The sequence below is a fragment of the Tachysurus fulvidraco genome, chromosome 8 (genome assembly GCF_022655615.1).
Source record: "Tachysurus fulvidraco isolate hzauxx_2018 chromosome 8, HZAU_PFXX_2.0, whole genome shotgun sequence".
Taxonomy (NCBI): Eukaryota; Metazoa; Chordata; class Actinopteri; order Siluriformes; family Bagridae; genus Tachysurus; species Tachysurus fulvidraco.
In genome coordinates, this window is record NC_062525.1 from 14,458,748 (window position 1) to 14,479,564 (window position 20,817).

The following is a 20,817-nucleotide window of genomic DNA, read 5'->3' on the forward strand; positions in this document are numbered from 1 at the left end:
CCTCTTTAATTAATTTAGTTCTACTTTTTTTTGAATGAACTACACTGGCCATTAAAACTTTTAAATTAATTCAATTTGAATCATTTAATCATTTGTTTATTTATTGATTTAACATATTCAACTTCATTCATTTCAGTGTATTTAAGCAGTTCACTTTATCGTCTGTGAGATTTTGATATATTCCACTAACATTACTGTATCTCTGTTTATTCTTTATTATTGAGACTTGTTTGTTTTGCATTTTTCTAAGTCTCAGATTTGTTGACAATTGCTTTCTTCTTCTTTGGTTGAAGGTTTTCTCTGCCAAATTGGTTTGAATCAAAAGCTTGCACTTATATTCCACTGCTTCCGAACCCTATCTTTTAAACAAACATGATAAAATATAGAGTGGTCAAAAAAATTTAAAGGAAGTAGATTAATCCATAGCTTCTCTTTGTATGTTGTATGGGTTAAAGCAGAGATTAAGTTTAAGTTTGATTTGATTTGATTTGATGTTGCATCTTACATATGTATTTGTTCCTTCTGAGAGTTCTCACAGAGACAATAAGTTCCTCTGTGTGCAAGCTTGTTCTTATACACTGCCACTCGAGCACACTTCACTAATTCAATACATCCTAATAGAGGAAGCTGAAGATTAAAGCACAGGATGTGCTGTTTAGCAAATCCATCCTTGCATGTTGAAACATGTTTTGCATATCAGAAGCTTTGGGACTACTTACTTAGAGGCACACAATGTTTAAGATTTTTTGAGATTTTGCAGAGCTTGTGAGAAGCTACCATTGGCAACCAGGGAACATTTCACTTTGTTCCATAAATCCATACAGCATTTAACAATAGACGTTATAAGGAGATCTTTTCATTCATTCTTCAATAACCAGAGATGTTCCCAGGAACACTGGGGACATTTTGTATTACACACACACTGAGAGAGCAGGTTTGAATGACTCGCCACCAATGTATAAAGCCTGACTAAGTAGAATTTATCGATCCTTATGCTCTTGATTACTATTATTTCCCAAAACTGATTACAGTTGGATCCTAATGACCAATCACTGTTCTGCTCTCTTGTCTTCCTATCTCTCATTTGTCCCATATTTAAAACTCTCTTAGCAAGTAATTCCATCCAAAATCATTTCCTTCATGTCTGTTCAAGTACTGCTTCCTTTTGACTGTCTTCTTGATAGAAAGTACAATATTTAAAAAAAAAAGGTTATGTTAAAGTGTTATGACCAAATTAGACATATAAATAAGAACTTAGTTATATGTTTAATAAATGCTAATGATTCAGTTAATATGTACAGTATATGTACACAGAATGTAAAAAAAGCAACAAAGCAAAACAACATTTTATGCCTTTATACGATTAATTCTTGATTGGCTGCACAGTGGATGGTTGAACAGATAAAAGAATTATCAACATTGTGTTTCGGCAAATATTTTTGTCTCAGGTAACAGTGCCCGATATGTTTAGGGCAAGAAACAGTTGATAAGAGAAGACAGGACAGTACTGACAGGAAGAACAACCACTCCATAATATGCAGTAAAGCATCTCAGAACACACCCCTACAAACTGAACCTTGAGGAGGCTGAGCTACAACAGCACATCAGGTTTCATTTCAGTCAGCCAAGAACATGAATCTGAGGCTACAATATATTTGAAACTTGACAACTCAATATTGCTAACAGCCACAGAGATATCTTGCAGTACCTGTCTTATGTCAGTTATAAATGACTTGTACATATAACTTATCAATTCTGATTAGTAATGTGGAGCATTGCTGGTTCTTTTTTTGGGATCCCTTGCAGTGTACAGATGTAGGGACCGAGTGGGTGTTTTGTTAGTTTGCGGCACATGAGCTGCTCTGCTTTTCTGCCGTTCTCCAAGGAGCACCCACTGGACCTGTCAGTGATGGAGATTTTGGCTCAGCTTACCCACGCTGCACTGCTCTAGTCACACTTCAGCACTGTTCCCTCTCATGCACACAGTCACATGACCTGGGTCCATCTCCTTGACAGACTAACTTCAGGCTTTCAGACTTTCAGTTTTAGGCTGAAAGAAAAAAAAAAGGACCTCAAAAGTCTATAATCTTTAGATTAATTAAAAAAAATGTCAATGGTACTGACAATTACAAAGAGATGAAATTTGCTGTGCTTATTATCAGCACCCAGAAAAGCTCAGACACGTATAACAACATTAACAGTGAAACTAGCAGTTCCATTTGCACAGCTAATAAAATTATTAAACCCTCATATATTAAAAGGTGGAAATAAACAATCATTGTTTTTTAAGTGCATTTGGAAATTAAAGAAAAAAATTAATGATTTATTTTATGCATATTGGCATTTATAATTGAATATGTGCAAATTTGTATTCTTAATAATACTAAAAACTCTTGATGATGTTTATTTCACTGTGAAGTCGTTGTTAGGAAAACCTCAGAACATTTTGTTGGAAAGTCATTTTGTTATTGTTTAATGAAGAAAAGAACGTATAATGTGTTCAAAACCAGCGAAGCAAAAAAAAATTTCTGGTGATGTTCATTGTTTATGACTATGGTTTTACTGAAGATGTTATAAATGCAATTTATCCAAAATTATTATTTCTACTTGTATTGTCATTCCCTAAAACGATTTCTTTAATCTCTGATTCTGTTTTATTGCTTGTGTAATTGATTTACACTGATTATCTATTTGAGATCAAAAGATGAATGTAAGATGACACATTTTAATTTTAGCAAATTCACCTGGATTTGATGAACAATTTACAACATGTGACCTCTGGAGGCAAAGCATAGAATTTTTAAATAAAAAATGATAAGTTGAGATGTTAGAATTGGAGCAAATGATAGTTAAAAACACAATGTTTGGTGACGTGTACCTTGCTTGCAGTTGATTATTGTTTGTTTTGTATTTTTCCCTCTTCAGTCTAATTTCAGAAAAATGCTGCTCACTTGGGTTAAGGTCTGGTGACTAACTTGGCCAGTCTGAAACTTTTTACACCTTTTTCCCCCTGATGAAGACTTTTGTTGTGTTGGCAGCATGTTTAGGTCATTACTGAATGATGAAGTTATTCTCAATTGGATTGGAGGCATGTCTCTGTTAACTGGCAGACAGAATGTTTCTGTAGACTTCTACCATCATGAATTACATCATCAATAAAGATTAGTGAGAAGCATGAAGAAGCATGACTGATGAGCTTGTATGTTTTGGATCATAAGCAGATCCTTTGTTCCTCCACACTTTAGTCTTTTCATCACTTTGGTAGATGGAACTTTGTGGTTTATTACTGTGTTTTAAATTTCAATCTGTTCTTCTACTTCTTACTACTGATGAGTGGATTGTATCTTGTGGTATGGCCTCTACCTTCACCCCATACTGTGAAGGTTGTTAGTGATGATTTGGGGGTTTTCTTCACCCCTGTCACAATGTGTCTCTCATCAGCTGCTGTTGTTTTCCTTGGGTTTTCCTTTGCCCAATGCTTGTGCAAGGGCTCTGATCGATTTTCCCTCTTTTCTCATCTTCAAAATGGCAGATCTTCAGACATCATGCTGTTTTATCCTTTTTTAATAACAGTGCAGTGTTTTTAGGTGAAACCCAAGACTCAAAACATGAGCCATCCTGGGCAACAAGAAACACCTCTCAGTCACATGCTCCGAAATTCTGGATCTCATGAAAAATATGTAGGTTCAACTTAGCAAATGTTCTTCTGTCAAATGTAATTATTTTAATTCTGATTGATTGTCTACTAATTGGTGGGATGGGGTGGGGGTGGGGGGTGAACTGGCCATGCCAACACTCGCAGAGGGGACTGTATAGTGGGACTTTCTCCTACTCCACGTTAGCCTTGATTTTATCTAGTGGACCTACCAGTGAGCATTTATTCAGTAATAATTACTGTCTGTTTAATTAGGTTTTTCTGTTGGCCTGGTCTCTGGCAAAGAGACTCAACTGAATATAATGATTTACAAACTTCCTTTTGAAAATACACTGAAATGAGATTAGTACATGTTGATGGATTTGTGCTGACAGAGTGTGGCTGCTCTGCTCTATTAAAAGACTTTATCTATAAAATTGATACTTGCATTATTCTGCATATTGGAGGCATGTATCCGATACTTAGACCAGATGCAATAAAATTCTATACTAACGTTTCTTTCTCCTTTCTCCTGCTTTACAAAATCACCAACTAAAGACAGCAAACAATTGTCTCAAAAACTATCTAGATTGCAATATTTGCAGTACGCATAGAACTTTGTTTATTCAAGCTTGTAGAAAGTTATTGATGGCTTGTCTAAGGACAACTCATATAACTCAGGTTACTGATTGCAAAGCAGAACCAAAGCTGTGCACCTTCTGAGTCCTGCTAAAATGTTATAACACATTTTTTTTGACACAGCAAAATTAACATTGGGTGCAGAGAGTCTTCATGATCCTGAATAAAGGTACAATATATACAGCAATTTTATTGTCAGACATAAACCGACTTGAATGACTGAATGACACCTTCTTGTCCTGATTGGTTGGATGTTAGTAACCCATATCATTTATTCTCATGTTTACAGAGCATGGAGGACAGAAATCATTCTCCTCTGAACAGGGTCAATAACCAGGGTCAAAAATAACAAATATAAAAATATTTCTGGTATCTCTGACCCCACAAAAATCATTCACTTTGTAAAACTGCCAAAGCATTATCACATACTGTTTGGATTAATACTATTTTTCACAGACCCAGAGTCTCCAGGTCAATACAGGGCTTATTATGAATTATTCTTCTCTCATAGGCTCTGGATCCACTGCATCCATGATCAGTATATAGTGAATATTGATGGTGGATGAATTTAAGATGATTAAAGATCATTGGTAAGCTAAAGTGAACCATATGAGATGTAGGACTGTCCGAAAAAAGAGAAGAAACAATCTATTCCAAAGATTTAAAAGATAAAAAGATGATTCTTTAAAGGATTTTATCATCAGACAGCTTTCATATTCAGGGTGAGATCAATTTTTTTGGCCTTCAGCTTCTGAAACTGATATTTCTATAACATTTTATGGGGCAGAGGCAGCTCAGGATAAACCATGGGTCTACTGTTTGGAAGGTTGTGAAATCAAATCCCAGCACTGCTAATCTGTCACTACTGGCCACATGAGCAAGGCTTTTATTCTGCAACTGCTCAGTTATACAAAATATGTGATAAATCTAAGATACTCTGGCTAAAGGCACCTGCTAAATGCCACATAATAGATGCAGACTTTGAGTGCTAGCAAGGATAACTAAAGCTTACTCCCCAGTGTAGATAGAATTTAAAGGCATTTTCAACCCACACTTCACTGATTATTACTTACAGTTTGAACACTGCAAAATGATCGTCTACGAACCAAAAACCTTTAAAGCAATAGCATTTCTGTCATTCATCCTGTAAACAAACAGCTGTTTCTTCATCCATCCTGATGTTTTCTGTCCCAATGAGAGGACAGCCATACAGTCTGCGACACATTTCCCCTCAACATCTGTGGTGCCTGGAGTAAAAGTGAAGCATGCAGTATGAACCAAGTTTCTTGCTGTGTTGTATATTCCCAGTCTCTGCTCACTATCCCCAGCTTTTGCAAGAACAGTAGGTAATGATTGGGCACATACATGCCAGTGTATTTGATCCTGTTTATTCAGGGTTCATTAGATATTTATGAGCATCTGGGCAGCATGGTGAGCGTGACTGCTGCCATTTTGGCTTCGTGTAATGCATTTTGCATATCCTGCATTCAACTTGACTAGTACGGCAGTTAACCAGTATAAGTAAAAACGGTGTCATCTTGTATAAACTCAGGCACATGCATGCCAGATATCCCCAAACATTTCCATTGCACCAATCAGTAACAGACATTGTATTCTCCTAAACAGGATATGGAAATAGATGGTTTTAGCTTCACTAAATTATCACTCAGAGCATCTTTTTTCCCCTTTCTTTCGTGTTTGTCCGTGACTCACACTTCCTCTCGTACGCATCTCCGGGCACAATTCTGTGCTGCTGCTCTGCTACAGCAATGCAGTAGAGAAGCCATGATTATTCAGATGTAACATTTGTCCAGGCTCATATGGCGGCACTAGGCAATCGATAAAGTGTCTCAAAAGGGTCTTTGAATGCAGAGAAATAACCTTGTCCTTTATGCCAGAGATAGCTACACCCCCTCTATAAAGAGAATACACGCTGTAATTCATCTGCAGCTCTGCAGATGTGCTCATAATTTATGGTTACCCTCAGTGCAGCTTCCATCTTCCAAATTGTGGCACAAACTTGTAAACTTTTAAGACAACCTAAGAATGGAATGAATGCATTGATAAGGATAAGGAAATCCCTGGAGTGCTACATTAGATGGAACTATCACAGCACTGACTGGGCCTTTCCTATTATACTTGAATCAAGTGCTGATGTCCTCTGTGGATATTTGAGGACATTAAGTGCACTGTCCCATGCTTATACTGCAGTCCCTCGGAGAAACATTTCCTCTCTGCTCCATAAGGTCTGACTGCTTCTGGTAATGAAGGATGTCTTAGAAATTCTTTTTGTACCAGTAAAATTAAGTGTAATGCATTGTAAATATCTGTGACTGATGTCCTGTTGAAGACTAACTGAATTACTTTCACTTCAGCCCTCAGCCTAAGGTGAGAGCTGGAAGGTTGCTGTGGAAGTAATAATTACATACAGCACTTTGACACCTCAGTGTCTCCTTTTCCTGTACACTAATGGATCATTACACATACATGCGTGGTGAACAGTCACTGCACTAATGTTGTCAGGTGTCATGCTCACAACAAGTATTCTGCAGGGGAACTGATTTCTTTGCTATAGCTGCATGACTGAGAGTATAAATCCACAGTATCATAGATTGTGGATGCCAATTGTCATGACATAAAATTAGCACTTAAATTATTTATTGAACATTTAAATTGATGAAAATATGATTTCGATGATATGCATGGACTGAAGGCATACACCTTGCATTCTGTATTTCAAAGGGGTGACTATTTAAAGGAGAATCAAACAGAGAGAATTTTTTGTGTGTTTTTAAGCTGTTAGGCCACCAAGAGCTTGTTTTGTTGATGGCATAATGTCACTGCAACTGTATTAGATAGATGAACACCATTCTTCTCAAAGATTTTCCCTCACTTCATATTTCGATGATGTTGATAAATCGTCTAAAACATTGGTCCAAAATGTCTCACGTGTCTTCAGTTGAGTTGAGATGTGGTGAAAGTGAAGGCCAAAATATATCATTTAATCATGTCTGTTCTCTGTCAAGTCATGTGGATGTCATCTGGGAAGAAATCACTCCTGTCAGGAAAGAAATCTTTCACTACAGGATAAAAGTGATCAAAAGAACAGTGTAATAGTGAGTAGAGTTAGTTCCCATTAAGGAAGGAGGCAAGTGGACCCAGACTATGGCAGGCAAAAAACTAACTCCCACAGAATAACAGTACCATATTGTTCTGCATATAGAATTTTATAGTCATTATGTATGCCTTATGGGGGCTACCGCATGTCAGTTTATCTCAGGAGAACAGATTGTTGGTAGTTTAAGTAAACGTTTACCGAAAGATAATTAAATGTAATAATAACCGTTCACACTATAAAACCTTTACACAGCAATAATGCATCATTTCTAACATCCTATTGAAAATATAGATTTATCAGAAATAAATATTTGCAGATATGAAAATTTCATATCATATTTGCTTAAGCTTTTATCATTGTTTATAATAGCATCACTATATTGTATTTTACTAAATAATTACATACTTACTGGCACCTGCTTTGCTGGCAGCAATTTAAAGAAAGCCTCAGCAGGCATTGCATTCAACTCAGTGCCTTTATATGTCACTTATAAGCAAGCTGCGCATGTGACTTTTGTTGCACTCACTAACATCTCAGCTTGGATAAGAACACAACAGGGAGTTTTAAATAGGCCTATAGCTTGAAAAGTGAGATGCCTAGCCAGTTCACTCGTTTTTTTGTTAATTCATTGCATTGACTAAGAAATACACATGCGATGCTGCTTTCAAAATTGTGCATTATATCTTTATACTGCCTTTCAAATAGGACAGACCTTTTCTACTTACCTAACATGATTGTGCATGTTAAATATATATCTTCATTGCCTTATTGTCTATCAGCAAATGCTTAATCAGAACTAAAACAAGAACATGATTCAGTTTGATCAGTCAAGCATACGTTAATAAATTGAGTAGCATGATACATATGAATATTTTACACAAAGCCAAAGTTTTCAATTTGGATTTAAATGAAAATATATTAAGCTTATTTGAAACTGAATAGAATGCTGACGGATGATGGCGTAATCCGTTTGACGATGACAGACATGGCTGTTTCCTTTGTGTAATAATTAAAAAGAATCACAGTATAGTCCAGCTAAAGTTTGTATTGGATTTGTGTGTCTTCCCAAAGCCTCTCTGTTGATCAGTTTGTGTTTGAGGCATGATGGAAGTGGACATCACCGTGGCTCATGGCTCAGCGGTCCACATTCATCCTGCGTAGTTTCTCAGGCAGGTTGTCCTCGGGTCGGCCACCAGCCGATGGCAGCTGGTTAAGGTTGGGCCCTGGCACTGGAGTAGGCATTAAAGGCAGTCTATGATGCTCCAGCTCTCCTGCTGACAGGATCTGTGGCTCTGCCTTCATCTGGCTGTTGGACTCCTCCAGCCTGGCTGATGAGCGTAGAGGGTCACCAGTGTTGGATGTTTTTTCAGATGCTTGTGTACTGCTGGATTTCCCACAATCTTTACCATTTCTGGAGCTCATACGCTGGAGCTTGCTGGGCAACCTCGAGACTGTACCTTCAGTATGGGACACACCATCAAGGGAGAAGATGCGCTCTCTGCGGCTTCGCGGATCTCCCGGAGTGGGGGTGAGAGGTGGAGCAGGGGAAGGCAGGCAAGATGATTCATCCTGTTCCTTTACACTGTAAGGCGGTGTAGGCACCTCAAAGGTGCTGTGGAACTGTGAGTAGTCCACTCGGAAGAAACCTTCCTCCAAAGACATAACAGGAAGGAACCTGTGTCCCCACAACACCTCGTCCTCTGTGTAAGATGTCCGAGCTTGACACGTCATACCTGAGGGAGGGAAAGGGAGGGAGAGAGAGAGAGAGAGAGAGAAGGAGAGAATGAGGGAGAGTGAAAGAGAGAGTAGGCAATCAATCCAGCATGGAAAAAGATAGCACAGTGAAGCACTGCTTTTACCTTTGAGTGCATCTATATTTATCTTGGTTTTCTCTGACCACATAATGGCTTGCCATGAATCATTTAGACCCCAATCTATTTTGTTTGTCTAGTGATCTCAGTATGATGCTAACCTGTGGTTTCCACTATCCCTTCAAGGATAACAACAATCTCAAACTGCTCACTTATGAGTGAGCGCTGTGAGAGGTCGAAGAATGGGCTCTTGGGATTAATCTCATGGCAGATGGTGAGAGGAGAGACGAGGAAGAGTTGGTCGGCGCCCGTTCCAAACCCAACGTCCAGCTCTCTTTGGTCCAGGGGCAGAAACTCCCCCTCAGGTGTCTGACGAGACTGCAGTAGAGGAGACAGAATAAGAAATGCTGCTCAGGTAATGCCCTTTTCAAAAGTGCTTTTCCCCTGATATCTGGATGAGTGCCAGACTTTCTTCATGAACACAGGTGCCACGTTACAATTTCTGTTCTTTTTTCATTTTCATCCACGAGCAGATGCCTTGGAATACATAGAACAATCAGTTGGATTAAAGTGTGAATGAAGTCAACAGAGAGCTTAATGTTCTGTTTCAGAGTAATAAATTAACTCCAAAGTGAAGACAGAAAGGAGAGTGAAACCCTCGGGAACTGAACAGCAGCAAAAGATTACCTGAATCTGATGTTAAGCATTTATTTTAAAGATCCTGTGGAACATACTGAAAATCTGTAATTTAGATTCGAGGTCATAAATCACCCTAAGCAACACCCTGGCTTTTTTTTTATTTATTTTTTTACCATCTGCATTATTGCCAAGCTCCTCATTGGAGACTTGCTGATGGAGTTTTAAAATGAACTGTTTTCTACTAATTCATGACAATTAGAGTAACAGAGACTTTTTCTATTCTCAATAAACAAAGAATATGGATAAGTTTATATATATAAAAAAGGAATAGAATTGAAACTCAACTGAGTAACAATACACCTACACTATTAGTATTTCTCTCAGGTTGTATAGAACGCTTTTATTTATTGAAAACATACTCAACACTCTGTTCTATTTCAGTCATTCACAGTACAGTACAGAGATAAACACTCAGACTGAATAACAAGAACACATACATAAAGTGTGTGCATGTGTGTGTGTGTGTGTGTGTGTGTGTGTGTGTGTGTGTGTGTGTGTGTGTGTGTGTGTGTGTGTGTGTGTGTGTGTGTGTGGTTTCGCTACATACAGTATATTGGTGTCAGTTATCAGCTGTTATCATACATTTGCCTGTACTTGTTCTCATAAAATATAAAAAATGCTGTGATACCAACAGCTGATTCCATGCTACATATTACAAGTGGTGCAAGCCTAAAGAACAGATAGCATGAAATTACAGCAATCTGGATGAATTTCACAGATAATCATCAAAAAAAAAGGAAAAAAAGGGAAAAAAACTGCAAACTGTGCCCTATAATAATATCAAGAGGAGTTATGAAAATAGTATTTCAGCCAGCCTGTGCATGCAGAGCAGTATCAGTGAGTGCGGTTATTAAAAATGAGCGCACAGTGATACAGAGTGAGCACACAAACATATTCACAAATGTGGAGCAGTGAAACAAGTGTACAGAGAAAAATTTAGTGCATAAGAGTACTTCAGTTCTGTGAACACTGAGACACATATGGGTCTACACTTTGCTTATGAGTCAAGGTGTTACTGCTCTGTGCCACTAACAGAGGCCAAAAAATATTCATGCCTGTTTTGTTGTGTTTATAATGATTAAAAAAGTCCCCCAAGTCGATTTTCATTCTGTCTGTGGAATGGAGCACAAGTTAACTGGTAAACATGGTCAAAAATGAAACTCAGCTATAGGAGCTTGCTGCAAGTAGCACATGGCAGCAAGCAACATAAACAGAGCTAAATAAACTGTTCCATAATGCACCCCATTGTTAATACTATGGAGGTTACACATTTCAGCATCGGCATTGGTGTCGGTAATGATGAGTAGCAAAACATCTTCTCGTATTTGTACACGGAAAAAAAAAAATAGTATTGTGGAATACCTAGTTTAAATCATTCCAATATGTAGACTGTAGAGTTGTGTCTTTGCAAATGAACATAAGGGACTGGTGGGAGAGTGGGACAGAGCTGGCTGGTGCGCTTGCCGCTCCAGATGGTGAACAGACTGAACTGCACTCGTGGTGGTGTACCCAGACCAAGGGGTGAGACTTTTCACAGGATAGACACAGTACCCACACACTGTCCTTGCTGTGCTGTAAAAAAAAAACAGCTCCAATACACCCAGATACCTATATCTTTATCCAGAACACTATGCCATGCATGCTCACACACATATACAGCTTTCAACAGATGACTGAAGCACAGGCAAAGATTCATTTACACTACAACACCTACTGAGTAACAAGAGGATGTCATCCATCAGGTTGAAACATGTCTAATACCAGCTGTTATTATTTCTGTCAAAGTAATGGCACTCCTGTGGTTACACACCTGCTAATTAAATTTAACTCTGCATAAAACTGGCACCTTGTTTGAATATTTTTGTCGCTCGATATTTAGACAGAAAACATTACGAAGGTTTTTGTGCACTGCACTTTTACTGGAACACTGGAAATAACTGGAGTATGTGAGTCACATTTCAATTGAAATAAAAACCATCAATCTGAAGTTCATTAGCCCTCAAGGGTCTTGGCAAGCTTTCTGAAATCTGAGTTAATGTGAGGAGCAATGAGGGGTGGGAGTAATGCTAATGTACAGGTATAAAGTCCTAGTTCACTGTGTGGCATCTTTAATACAGTGCTATAGAAGGAATTCTCTTCTCTTTTCCAGGATACAGTAGAGGCAATGATAAAACCCTGCTGTTCCAACCCTAAATCTTTTATCTTCGTGCCATTTCATCATCACAGACTGAAGTACAAATACACACACTGTAGTGCTTCCTTAAAATTTACAGAGTCTGTTTTCAGAGTTGTAATAATGACTGTTATGGTAGAACTACAACAAAACCACAGCTAGGATGAAGAAAAAATTAAAGACTTTTACATGTCAAGATCAAGAAAAGATCAAACCTAAAGAGCATGAGGCCATGATCACAAAAATTGGCTCGGTGCTGTGTTTTCTCTTCATTACACTGAAAATCATTTTAAGGATAATAAACTGAAGCTGTAATACACAATCTTTATTATAGACAGGACACAGATATCGCTAAGCTGAGCAGATTGCAATTAGCTCTTTAGGACTAACCCTAACAGTCAGTGCTGCAGTTGAAAACTAATTTCCATTTAGAAAAGCAATAATGAAGGGACTCCCAAGTATTGCAACAGAAAAGCCATTGCTCTGTCATCATGATAGCACAAGTTCACACCCTGACAATTCTACAGCTGTCTGCGATGGAGAGACTTAGAAAGCCAAATTGGATAGCATTGCACTCTTTGCTCTCTCTCCTGTCTATCAAAGTAACACTAGCCAATTAGCCAATTGTGGGTGTCTGTTAGCTCATGTATGGTTTATCAGTGCTCTCCACAGAATGTGTTCAGCTGTTCTGTGACATAGATATGATGATAGTGTCTGGTTTTGTATGTCATGGAGGAACTTTGCTGAGTGATAAGGATAGTTAGCTACTGGGTGGGCAAGATACACTATATGGACAAAGGTTTGTGGACACCTGACCATCATAAATATCCAGATTTATTGCCCTCATTGCTGAGGAAACAACCTCTACTCCTCTTGTATGGCTTTCTAGATATTTGGAATTTAGGTTTGGGAATTTGTGTCTATTTAGCCACAAGAGCATTAGTGAGATCAGACACTGATTTTAGGTGAGGAGGCTGTCAGCGCAGTAGGCTTTCCAGTTCATACGAAAGGTGTTCAGTGGGGTTGAGGTCAGGGCTCAGTGTAGTCCACTCGAGTTCTTCTACAGCAACCTTGGCAAATCATGTCTTCATGGAGCTTACTTTATGCACAGTCGGATTGTTAATCATAAGCTTAAACTTATATCTGGTGAAGATTCAGTATACAAATGGCACACACAAAGAGTATGTGAGACTCCAGCATACAACATAAATGTGTGCCTCTAACTTTGTGCCAGCGGTTTGAGGAGGAACCACATGTGTGTCGTGGTCAGGAGTCCACATAGTATACATCATTTTCTGCCCTAGTATTGTTTTTCTCACAGTGAGTCACTTGAAATTTGGATGTTTCAGATAAGAGCACAGGTATGGCACACATAAGAAAGTGCTTACATGTGAGATTAGTTTCACTGACTACTAAAAAATGAGTCAGTCTCAGCATAAAACAATTATCCATTATTATCATAATTATCTGTTATTTTTGTTGAGCCAATAATTCCATTTCTTTAAACAAAATTGATTCAGTGACCTTTCTATGGTGGGAATGATTATTATTTCATAATACAAAAAGAAAAGATTTCACTTGAGACAGGGTCTGGTTATAATAAACAGGACTCCAATGATTTTATAATATAAATGACAAAATAATCCATGCATGCATAATAATCCATCACATGCTCACAATCATGTCATATACATGTCTTATTTGTTCTTAATATTAAACCTCACCCAATTGTACATGCCATCAGGATATTATGTCATGAATTTCTCCTTTTTATAACGCATTAATGTATTTACTTGTAATGTAAGAATTCTATGTTTTAACAGTTTGAATTCATTCCAAAATGTAATTTTTACCTGTTTGCACTGCTCTGACTGTACAGATATGGCTCAGATTTGGGCCATTATTCACTCCGTCTGTTCTTCTATTTGACTGTATTACTCAGTCGTGTTTGGTTTTGTTGGGTCATGGTGAATTGTGACATGGTGATTGTAAAATACAATATTAAAATAAGATTTTCAGGTTTGGTTAAGAATAGGTAATACAAGTAATCCTGAATGCGAAAGTTGTCTCTTTTTATTATTGCCCATATATTTAAGATTTATCTTTCAATTTTTCCCCAAGAGCTCAAGTTTGATTTACTTTCATAGCCAGCATTAAGCATGACCAATCAAAGGATTTTTGTAATTAACCTGACTCATCTGTAAACCTGTACATTGATGCCGATATCTACTCTGTCAATCATGTGGCAGCAGTGCAATGCATAAAATCATGCTACAAGCCAGCAGTTTTTTGTAAAGTTCATATAAACCATAATGGGGAAAATGTGATCTCAGAGATTTTAACCAAGGCATGATTGTTGGTGCCAAAAGTGCTGGGTTGTGTATTTGTATAACTTCTGATCTCCTGGGATTTTACATTACAATTAAAGCATTTGGCAGACACCCTTATCCAGAGCGATTCATTACATTCATCTCTTTTTGTTCAACTGAGCAATTGAGGGTTAAGGGCCTTGCTCAAGGGCACACCTAGTGGTAGATTCGAGCTCACAACCTTCTGATCAGAAGGCCAATGGAATATACACTGAGCTACCACTGTCATACACAACATTCTCTAGACATTCAGAATGGTCCAATAAACAAAAAACATCCAGTGGGCATCCAGATGTAAACGCCTTGTTGATATACAGTAACTCAGATAATCACTGTGTAAAGTTGTGAAGAGTAGAAAATCATCTCAAAAGGCAGAACACATCCAAACCTTGAAGAAAATTGCCTGCAACAGCAGAATACCGTGTTAGGTTTTGTCAGCCAAGAATAGAAATCTGAGGCTGACCAAAACTGGACAGCTGAAAACTGGAGAAACATAGCCTGGTCTTATGAATCTCCAATTCGGTCGAGGCACACAGATGGTCGGGTCAGAATTTGGCTCCAACAGCATGAATCAATGAACCAGTTCAGGCTGAAGAAGGTTGTTTAATGGTGTGGGGAATGTTTTTTTTTTTTTTTTTGTCACTGTTAATACTAATCAATCCTCTCCTGAATGCCACAGACTATTTGAGTATTGTTGCTGATCATGTGAATCCCTTCATGACCATAATTCGTAAATCTTCAAACGGCTACTTCCAGCATGATAATGCACCAGGACAAAAAAAAAACATCATCTCCAACTGGCTTCATGAAAAACACAGTGTTCAGTGCTCTTCAGTGGCCTTCCCGGTCACTGGATCTGAATCCAGTAGAACATCTTTGGAATGTGATGTGAAAGAACAGCATGAAAGTGTAAATAAAAAATCTGCAGAATCACATTAGCATGGACCAGAATCTTAAATTATGTGATTTTCTTTCTATTCTCTGTAGTAATCTTCTATTGGTACTCACTAATATCTCTGACAAGCATGCCAGATATATTTTATATTTTAAAATGTAATATAAATTCACATTATTTCAATGAACTATTATGCTCAGAGTTTAATGGCAATTAAAATAGTCCAGAGCTAAACCGTTGAAAAAATCTATTATTTATCTAGTCTACATGATTCTACAAGATGCTGAAAACATTACTTTGAGATTCTGGTCCCATTTTTAATCACTCAGATGGAATGTCTCAATCCAAGCAACAGTGTTCTTTAAAGCACACAGGGCCACTCAGAAATACCAAACTGTCAGACTCTGGAAGTAGAAATGCCACACATTTCGCCTGTGACTTTAATTTGGAGCACTAACATATAACCTGTTAAAAATTATTTGCCATGAGCTAAAAAATTGTTGGCTAAGTGGTATTTACACTATGAGTTTCAAGCAAAGACTTAACAATAACAGATATTAATGCTGTAAAAGCTGAAACAGCAATCACGTCCTTTCTCTTAGATGAAATGCACTTGCATTGTTATAAAATTCTAAGAAATATCTACAGGAGACGGAGATACTGTAGTGCTTCTCCAGTTCATCAAAAATAAAGTTACAATTTTTCACATAATCTGTGCAAGTAGTCCTGAAGTCGATTTTTTTCCAAATATTCTGAACAGCACTTTTACATTGTTATAAGAAATGTATTATTTATATTTAATACACTGTAATGTTTTATTAATAGGAAAAGGCCAAGTGTACTAACGTGTACAGAATAATACTGATAAACATTACTATACTTTTATGCTACCTGTCAGTTGCACAGATATGCCAAATATTAATAAAATATTATCCACAGGTCCTTTACACATTCACTTGTACATCGTATACAGGCTTCATGTTACTTGAAATGTTTTAGTTTCTCAAAAGAATAGGCACTCAAGCCAAGCATCGGATTTAAAAAGATGTGTTGAAATGTAGAACGAAGCAAATCATTGTTCCTCTCTTTATTTGAAAATGACATTTTATTTACAACATAAACATTTTACTGAGTCTCTACTGATTCTCTTTTACAGTATATAAAACACAAAGCCTAAAATACAAACAATAAAACCATAACCATATAATACAAAACTCTATGTTGCTTGTACACAAACCTACAATTCACACTCTAACAAAAGAGCATAACATTAGAGAAAATAGGGCTCGTTGACGTCACCCGCAAGGCTACATGGTGATGTGTCCTTGAAAGGTTCGCAACAGGCCATGATTCATATTTTTGTTGTACGGTTTGCTTCAAACTCAAAGTCTATGGAGAAAATGAGTGGGAAATGTACTTGCAAGGCTGTTGAAAGAAAATCTATAGAATGTAATCTCTTGTACAAAACTCAAATCATTCCGACATAGTGAAGGCACATCCTACTTTGCAGTTAGATTAATTAAGCTCAGTCATGTGTTACACACATTGCTCCCTTGTTACTTTCACTGGTACGAGCCAAATATGAGTTTAGAGCAAATTGAAAACCGTACAATGATAGTAAGGGTGTAAATCTCAGGCTGGCCAGAGTGCTTACTCTGCACAATGGTCTAGTGCAATGATGTGCATCTATTGCTGCGGATACTCAGACCTCTAATCTATTGTTCTTTGTTGATTATATCACACACACACACAGACAGAGAGAGAGAGAGAGAGAGAGAGAGAGAGAGAGAGAGAGAGAGAGAGAGAGAGAGACAGACAGACAGACACAGAGGAAAAAAAGCACCTAAACTTAGCTGTCAGTCTCCCCACCTTCACTGCAATGCACCTGCTCTCATCCACTGCTGTCAGCAACTAGCTGTCAATCAATTCCTACTTTCCCCAGACCCCAGAGTACACTACCCTAACCTTACACACACACACACACACACACACACACACACACACACACACACACACACACACACACAATAGCACTCCTGCTCTGAAAATTATACTCCCGACTGAACTGTCCTTCAAGTCTGCTCTTGTCTATTTTCCCCTTCACTTTTTCTTCTATTCCTCTAATCCCTCTTTAACACCATTCTTTCAGTCTGTCTCCCCAGTGCAAATTAGATTAGGAAGTCATAAAAGAAGTCAATACAACAGTGAACCATATTTTTTTAACTGTTTCTGCATTCTTTCTTTAAAGAAGTCTGTTTTTTTATTTATATATATATATATATATATATATATATATATATATATATATATATATATATATATATATATATAACCAAATCGGTGAGCGCCCACACACTAGCTCTGTCTAATGAAAAATTAATCCGAGAGCATGGCATAAAGAAAGCCCCAGGCAAAGATATATTGCATGCATAATTATTCTAACTGCATGTGTATATTACATTTATTTATTCTAACTGTTTCTGAATCTTAAATGCCATGACTTGGCTATTCAGTTCAGTTTATGGTTTTGTAATTTATTGTTGTCATTCATTTAGTTTACACTTTATATGAGCATCAGTAACCTTGAGATGAAGTTCCAACAATGCTAGATGTAATACAGCTTTACCTCCCTGTTCGCTCAAGCTGTTCCTCTAGGCTATAATTCAAAGGTATAATGATTACTTTCTTTGCTTTAAAGTATGGAGCTCTGGCATTTTATGACAGCTTGCTAAGAACTGAGGAAATCGCCTATGTGGCTGAGATATATGGACTTTACGGCAATGCTTTTTGGGTGAAACTGATGATGAGAATGTCACAGCTTCAGGTCAATCCATGTACTTTACCTTTGCCCTTAAAGGATTAATGTATATGCCTAGCACATGTTTTCATAATCCCATTAATTCAATTTATTTTTTAAGACTACAATTCTTTAGTGTAATCCAGTTGGGCTGTGCTCATTTATACTTGTTGACAAGCATAAGCTCTTCTTATCAACAAAGATCAAAGTTGTGACAGATGAGAAAAAATTGCTGCATCCAGCTCATCTATTTCTTATGACATCTGTCAAAGTAAGTGTTAAATGAATATCAATCACTGTATAGATTTCAACGGAAATGTGTGGCTGACTAAGCTGATTGACAGGTGAACATTTAGACACGAGATATGAAGGACGATGAAGATTACCTCAAAGCTGATGGTTTGAGTGAGCGGCACACATTCACACAGATTCACGCATGTTCCCCTTGACAGTGTTATTCCCAGTATTTACATGCCTTTGTGGCTATTGCTCAGGGTTCTGACCCCAGAATAAATGAAAGAGATGGTTTGTTGTTGGTTGTGTCCAGTAACAAGAAGCTGAATCACAGAATGTGGGATGGATGCGTGCCTCTCTTACACCTGCTCACAATGCTGCTCCATGCGACTGTTACTAGAAATGTAAAATATATGACCCTGGTTACACCTTTCATCTTCAGGGCTACAAGTGATAGATTTGTGTTCTCCTACTTTCTTCTCACATGTCATGCACTTTTTTCAGGTGTGAAAGTAATTGTCCAGCTGGATTAATAAATCATTAAGGTGCCAATTTTGCTCTGGTGATCACTTGTGCACATCACTAATGAACAGAATCTTTGGTTTTGATGTATAAAAGGGATTTTTGCCTTGTGCCTGGTTAGATAAGGACAAAAACCAAGAGACTGTGTTACCTTGATGAGCTTGCACCTGATCTGAGCTGACACCATGTGGCTGTTCCTGAGGTTTCCCACACGGAACATGAGACAGAGTTTGCCGTCCCGCTGCGAGATCACTGCGTCTTGGCTAAACATGAGCGTCTCTGCGCGTTTCTTCGGCTGCGACATCTTGATGAACATGCAGCCGATGAGGAAAGCGTCCACAATTGAGCCGAGAAGAGACTGGAAGAGGAATAGGATGATGCCCTCAGGGCACTTCTCTGTAATGTAGCGATACCCGTAGCCGATAGTGGCCTCTGTCTCGATGAAGAAGAGGAAGGCGGAGGGGAAGTTGTAGACATTGGCTACGCACGGCGTGTAGTCGGGGTCGTGTCCGCGCCCGAGGTCTCCACGTGCGTACGCGATCAGCCACCACATGGAGGCCATAACGAGCCAAGCCACCGTGTAAGTGAGCAGGAAGATGAGCAGGTTCCAGCGCCACTTCAGGTCCACCAGCGTGGTAAACAGATCTGACAGGTAGCGGCTCGTCTCACCGCCCAGGTTTCCGTGCTGCACGTTACAGCGTCCGTTCTTCTCCACGAAGCGCTGCCTCTTGCGCTTAACTGGCGCAGGAAAATGCGCGCCTCGGCTGGTGTTCACGACCTGATATTCCTCTCCAAATTTCCTTCTGATGGCTGACATGCTGAGCGACAATGTGTTTTTGTTTGTTTTGTTGGTTTTTGCTTTGAAAAAGTACCACTGAAGTTGTCGTGAAAAGGCTTAGAGCAGGTTTAGCGCAGCAATCCATGTATGATCAAGTCAAATGCTGAGGGAGCTGCACATTTTAAGCTCATCTCCGGTCATTTAACTTTAATCTGCATCCTCTTCTGTCAAAGCATAGTTTGTTTGTTTTAAAAGTGATCCTGTCCTCTCCTGACTCGGATCCCTCTTGGTGCCGTGTGTGTCCTCTTCGCGCCTCCACTGCGCTGCTGTACTAAACACACTGATGCTCTGATACACACACTGCGGCGATCAGTGACACTGTACCCCGTGGCGCGAGCTCCAAAATTTACGTCCTTTTTGAACCCAGCTCCGTGATTGGAGGTTAAGCGGGGTGGAGGCGTGGCCTTTGATGGCACGGCGCCTTAAAGTGAAGGCTTTACATCTCACTTGCGTTTTCATCTAACCTCCTGCCTTTGTAGCTCAGAATCTCTTTCTGCGCCCTACTTTACTATCACATTTCCATTTAGCAAATGCTTTGATGTTTAACAATATATGCTCTACATCCTTACTGTATACTACAGAAAAGAGGCAACATTTCCTACAGAAACCCCTGGGAATGCAACACATTTTAATACACTTAGTGATTATGGAGTAAATGTTGCTCTGTGAAACTTAGGAGTCTTAACAAACTAATTGAGTACTGATGGAACTGCAATAAATCATATGCATAAGAAAGTTTTCCACCTCACGGTTTGAAAGTCCTATTTTTATCCTGATCTCAGGTTACTGTGTATATGGAGCTTTTCATGTTTCACCTGTATTAATGTGGGTTTATACTGGGTTCTCTGGTTTCTTTTCACTGTCCAAAATATGCGACTAGGCTCTCTGACATTAGATTGTGCCTATGGTGTGAATGTTGGTGCCCTGTGACACTAGATTGTGCCTATGGTGTGAGTGCATGGTACCCTGTGACACTAGATTGTGAATATGGTGTGAATGCTGGTTCCCTGTGACACTAGATTGTGAAGTGGGATGTGGGATGTGGTAGCTCAGTGGTTAAGGTGTTGGGCTACTGATCAGAAGGTTAT

General features: G+C 38.5%; 1 protein-coding gene across 3 annotated transcripts; it reads right to left on the reverse strand.

Moving 5' to 3' along the window:
- Positions 1–4,022: 4,022 nt before the first annotated feature.
- Positions 4,023–20,042, reverse strand: kcnj19b (potassium inwardly rectifying channel subfamily J member 19b). Of its 3 annotated transcripts, XM_027177625.2 has the most exons (3): positions 19,043–20,042; positions 9,364–9,580; positions 4,023–9,124 (listed from the first exon to the last, which is right to left on the reverse strand). In XM_027177625.2, exons 1-3 carry the CDS (start codon positions 19,706–19,708, stop codon positions 8,526–8,528), a joined length of 1,482 nt encoding a protein of 493 aa, XP_027033426.1. In that variant the 5' UTR covers positions 19,709–20,042; the 3' UTR covers positions 4,023–8,525. The 3 variants fall into 3 exon arrangements, 2 of the variants coding, with proteins under 2 accessions (XP_027033426.1, XP_027033427.1); XR_007143756.1 differs by lacking the exon at positions 4,023–9,124 and having other exon boundaries at positions 9,445–9,580; positions 18,522–20,042; XM_027177626.2 differs by lacking the exons at positions 4,023–9,124; positions 9,364–9,580 and adding an exon at positions 17,676–18,765.
- Between the last annotated feature and the right edge of the window lie 775 nt (positions 20,043–20,817).

Coding starts and splice junctions, on each gene's coding strand:
- kcnj19b (XM_027177625.2), bottom strand. CDS start 19,708: ATGTCAGCCATCAGAAGGAAATTTGGAGAGGAATATCAGGTCGTGAAC. Junction 9,581..19,042: donor TCAGGTGCAAGCTCATCAAG/GTAACACAGTCT, acceptor CCTCTACTGCAG/TCTCGTCAGACACCTGAGGG. Junction 9,125..9,363: donor AGGGATAGTGGAAACCACAG/GTTAGCATCATA, acceptor TCCCTCCCTCAG/GTATGACGTGTCAAGCTCGG.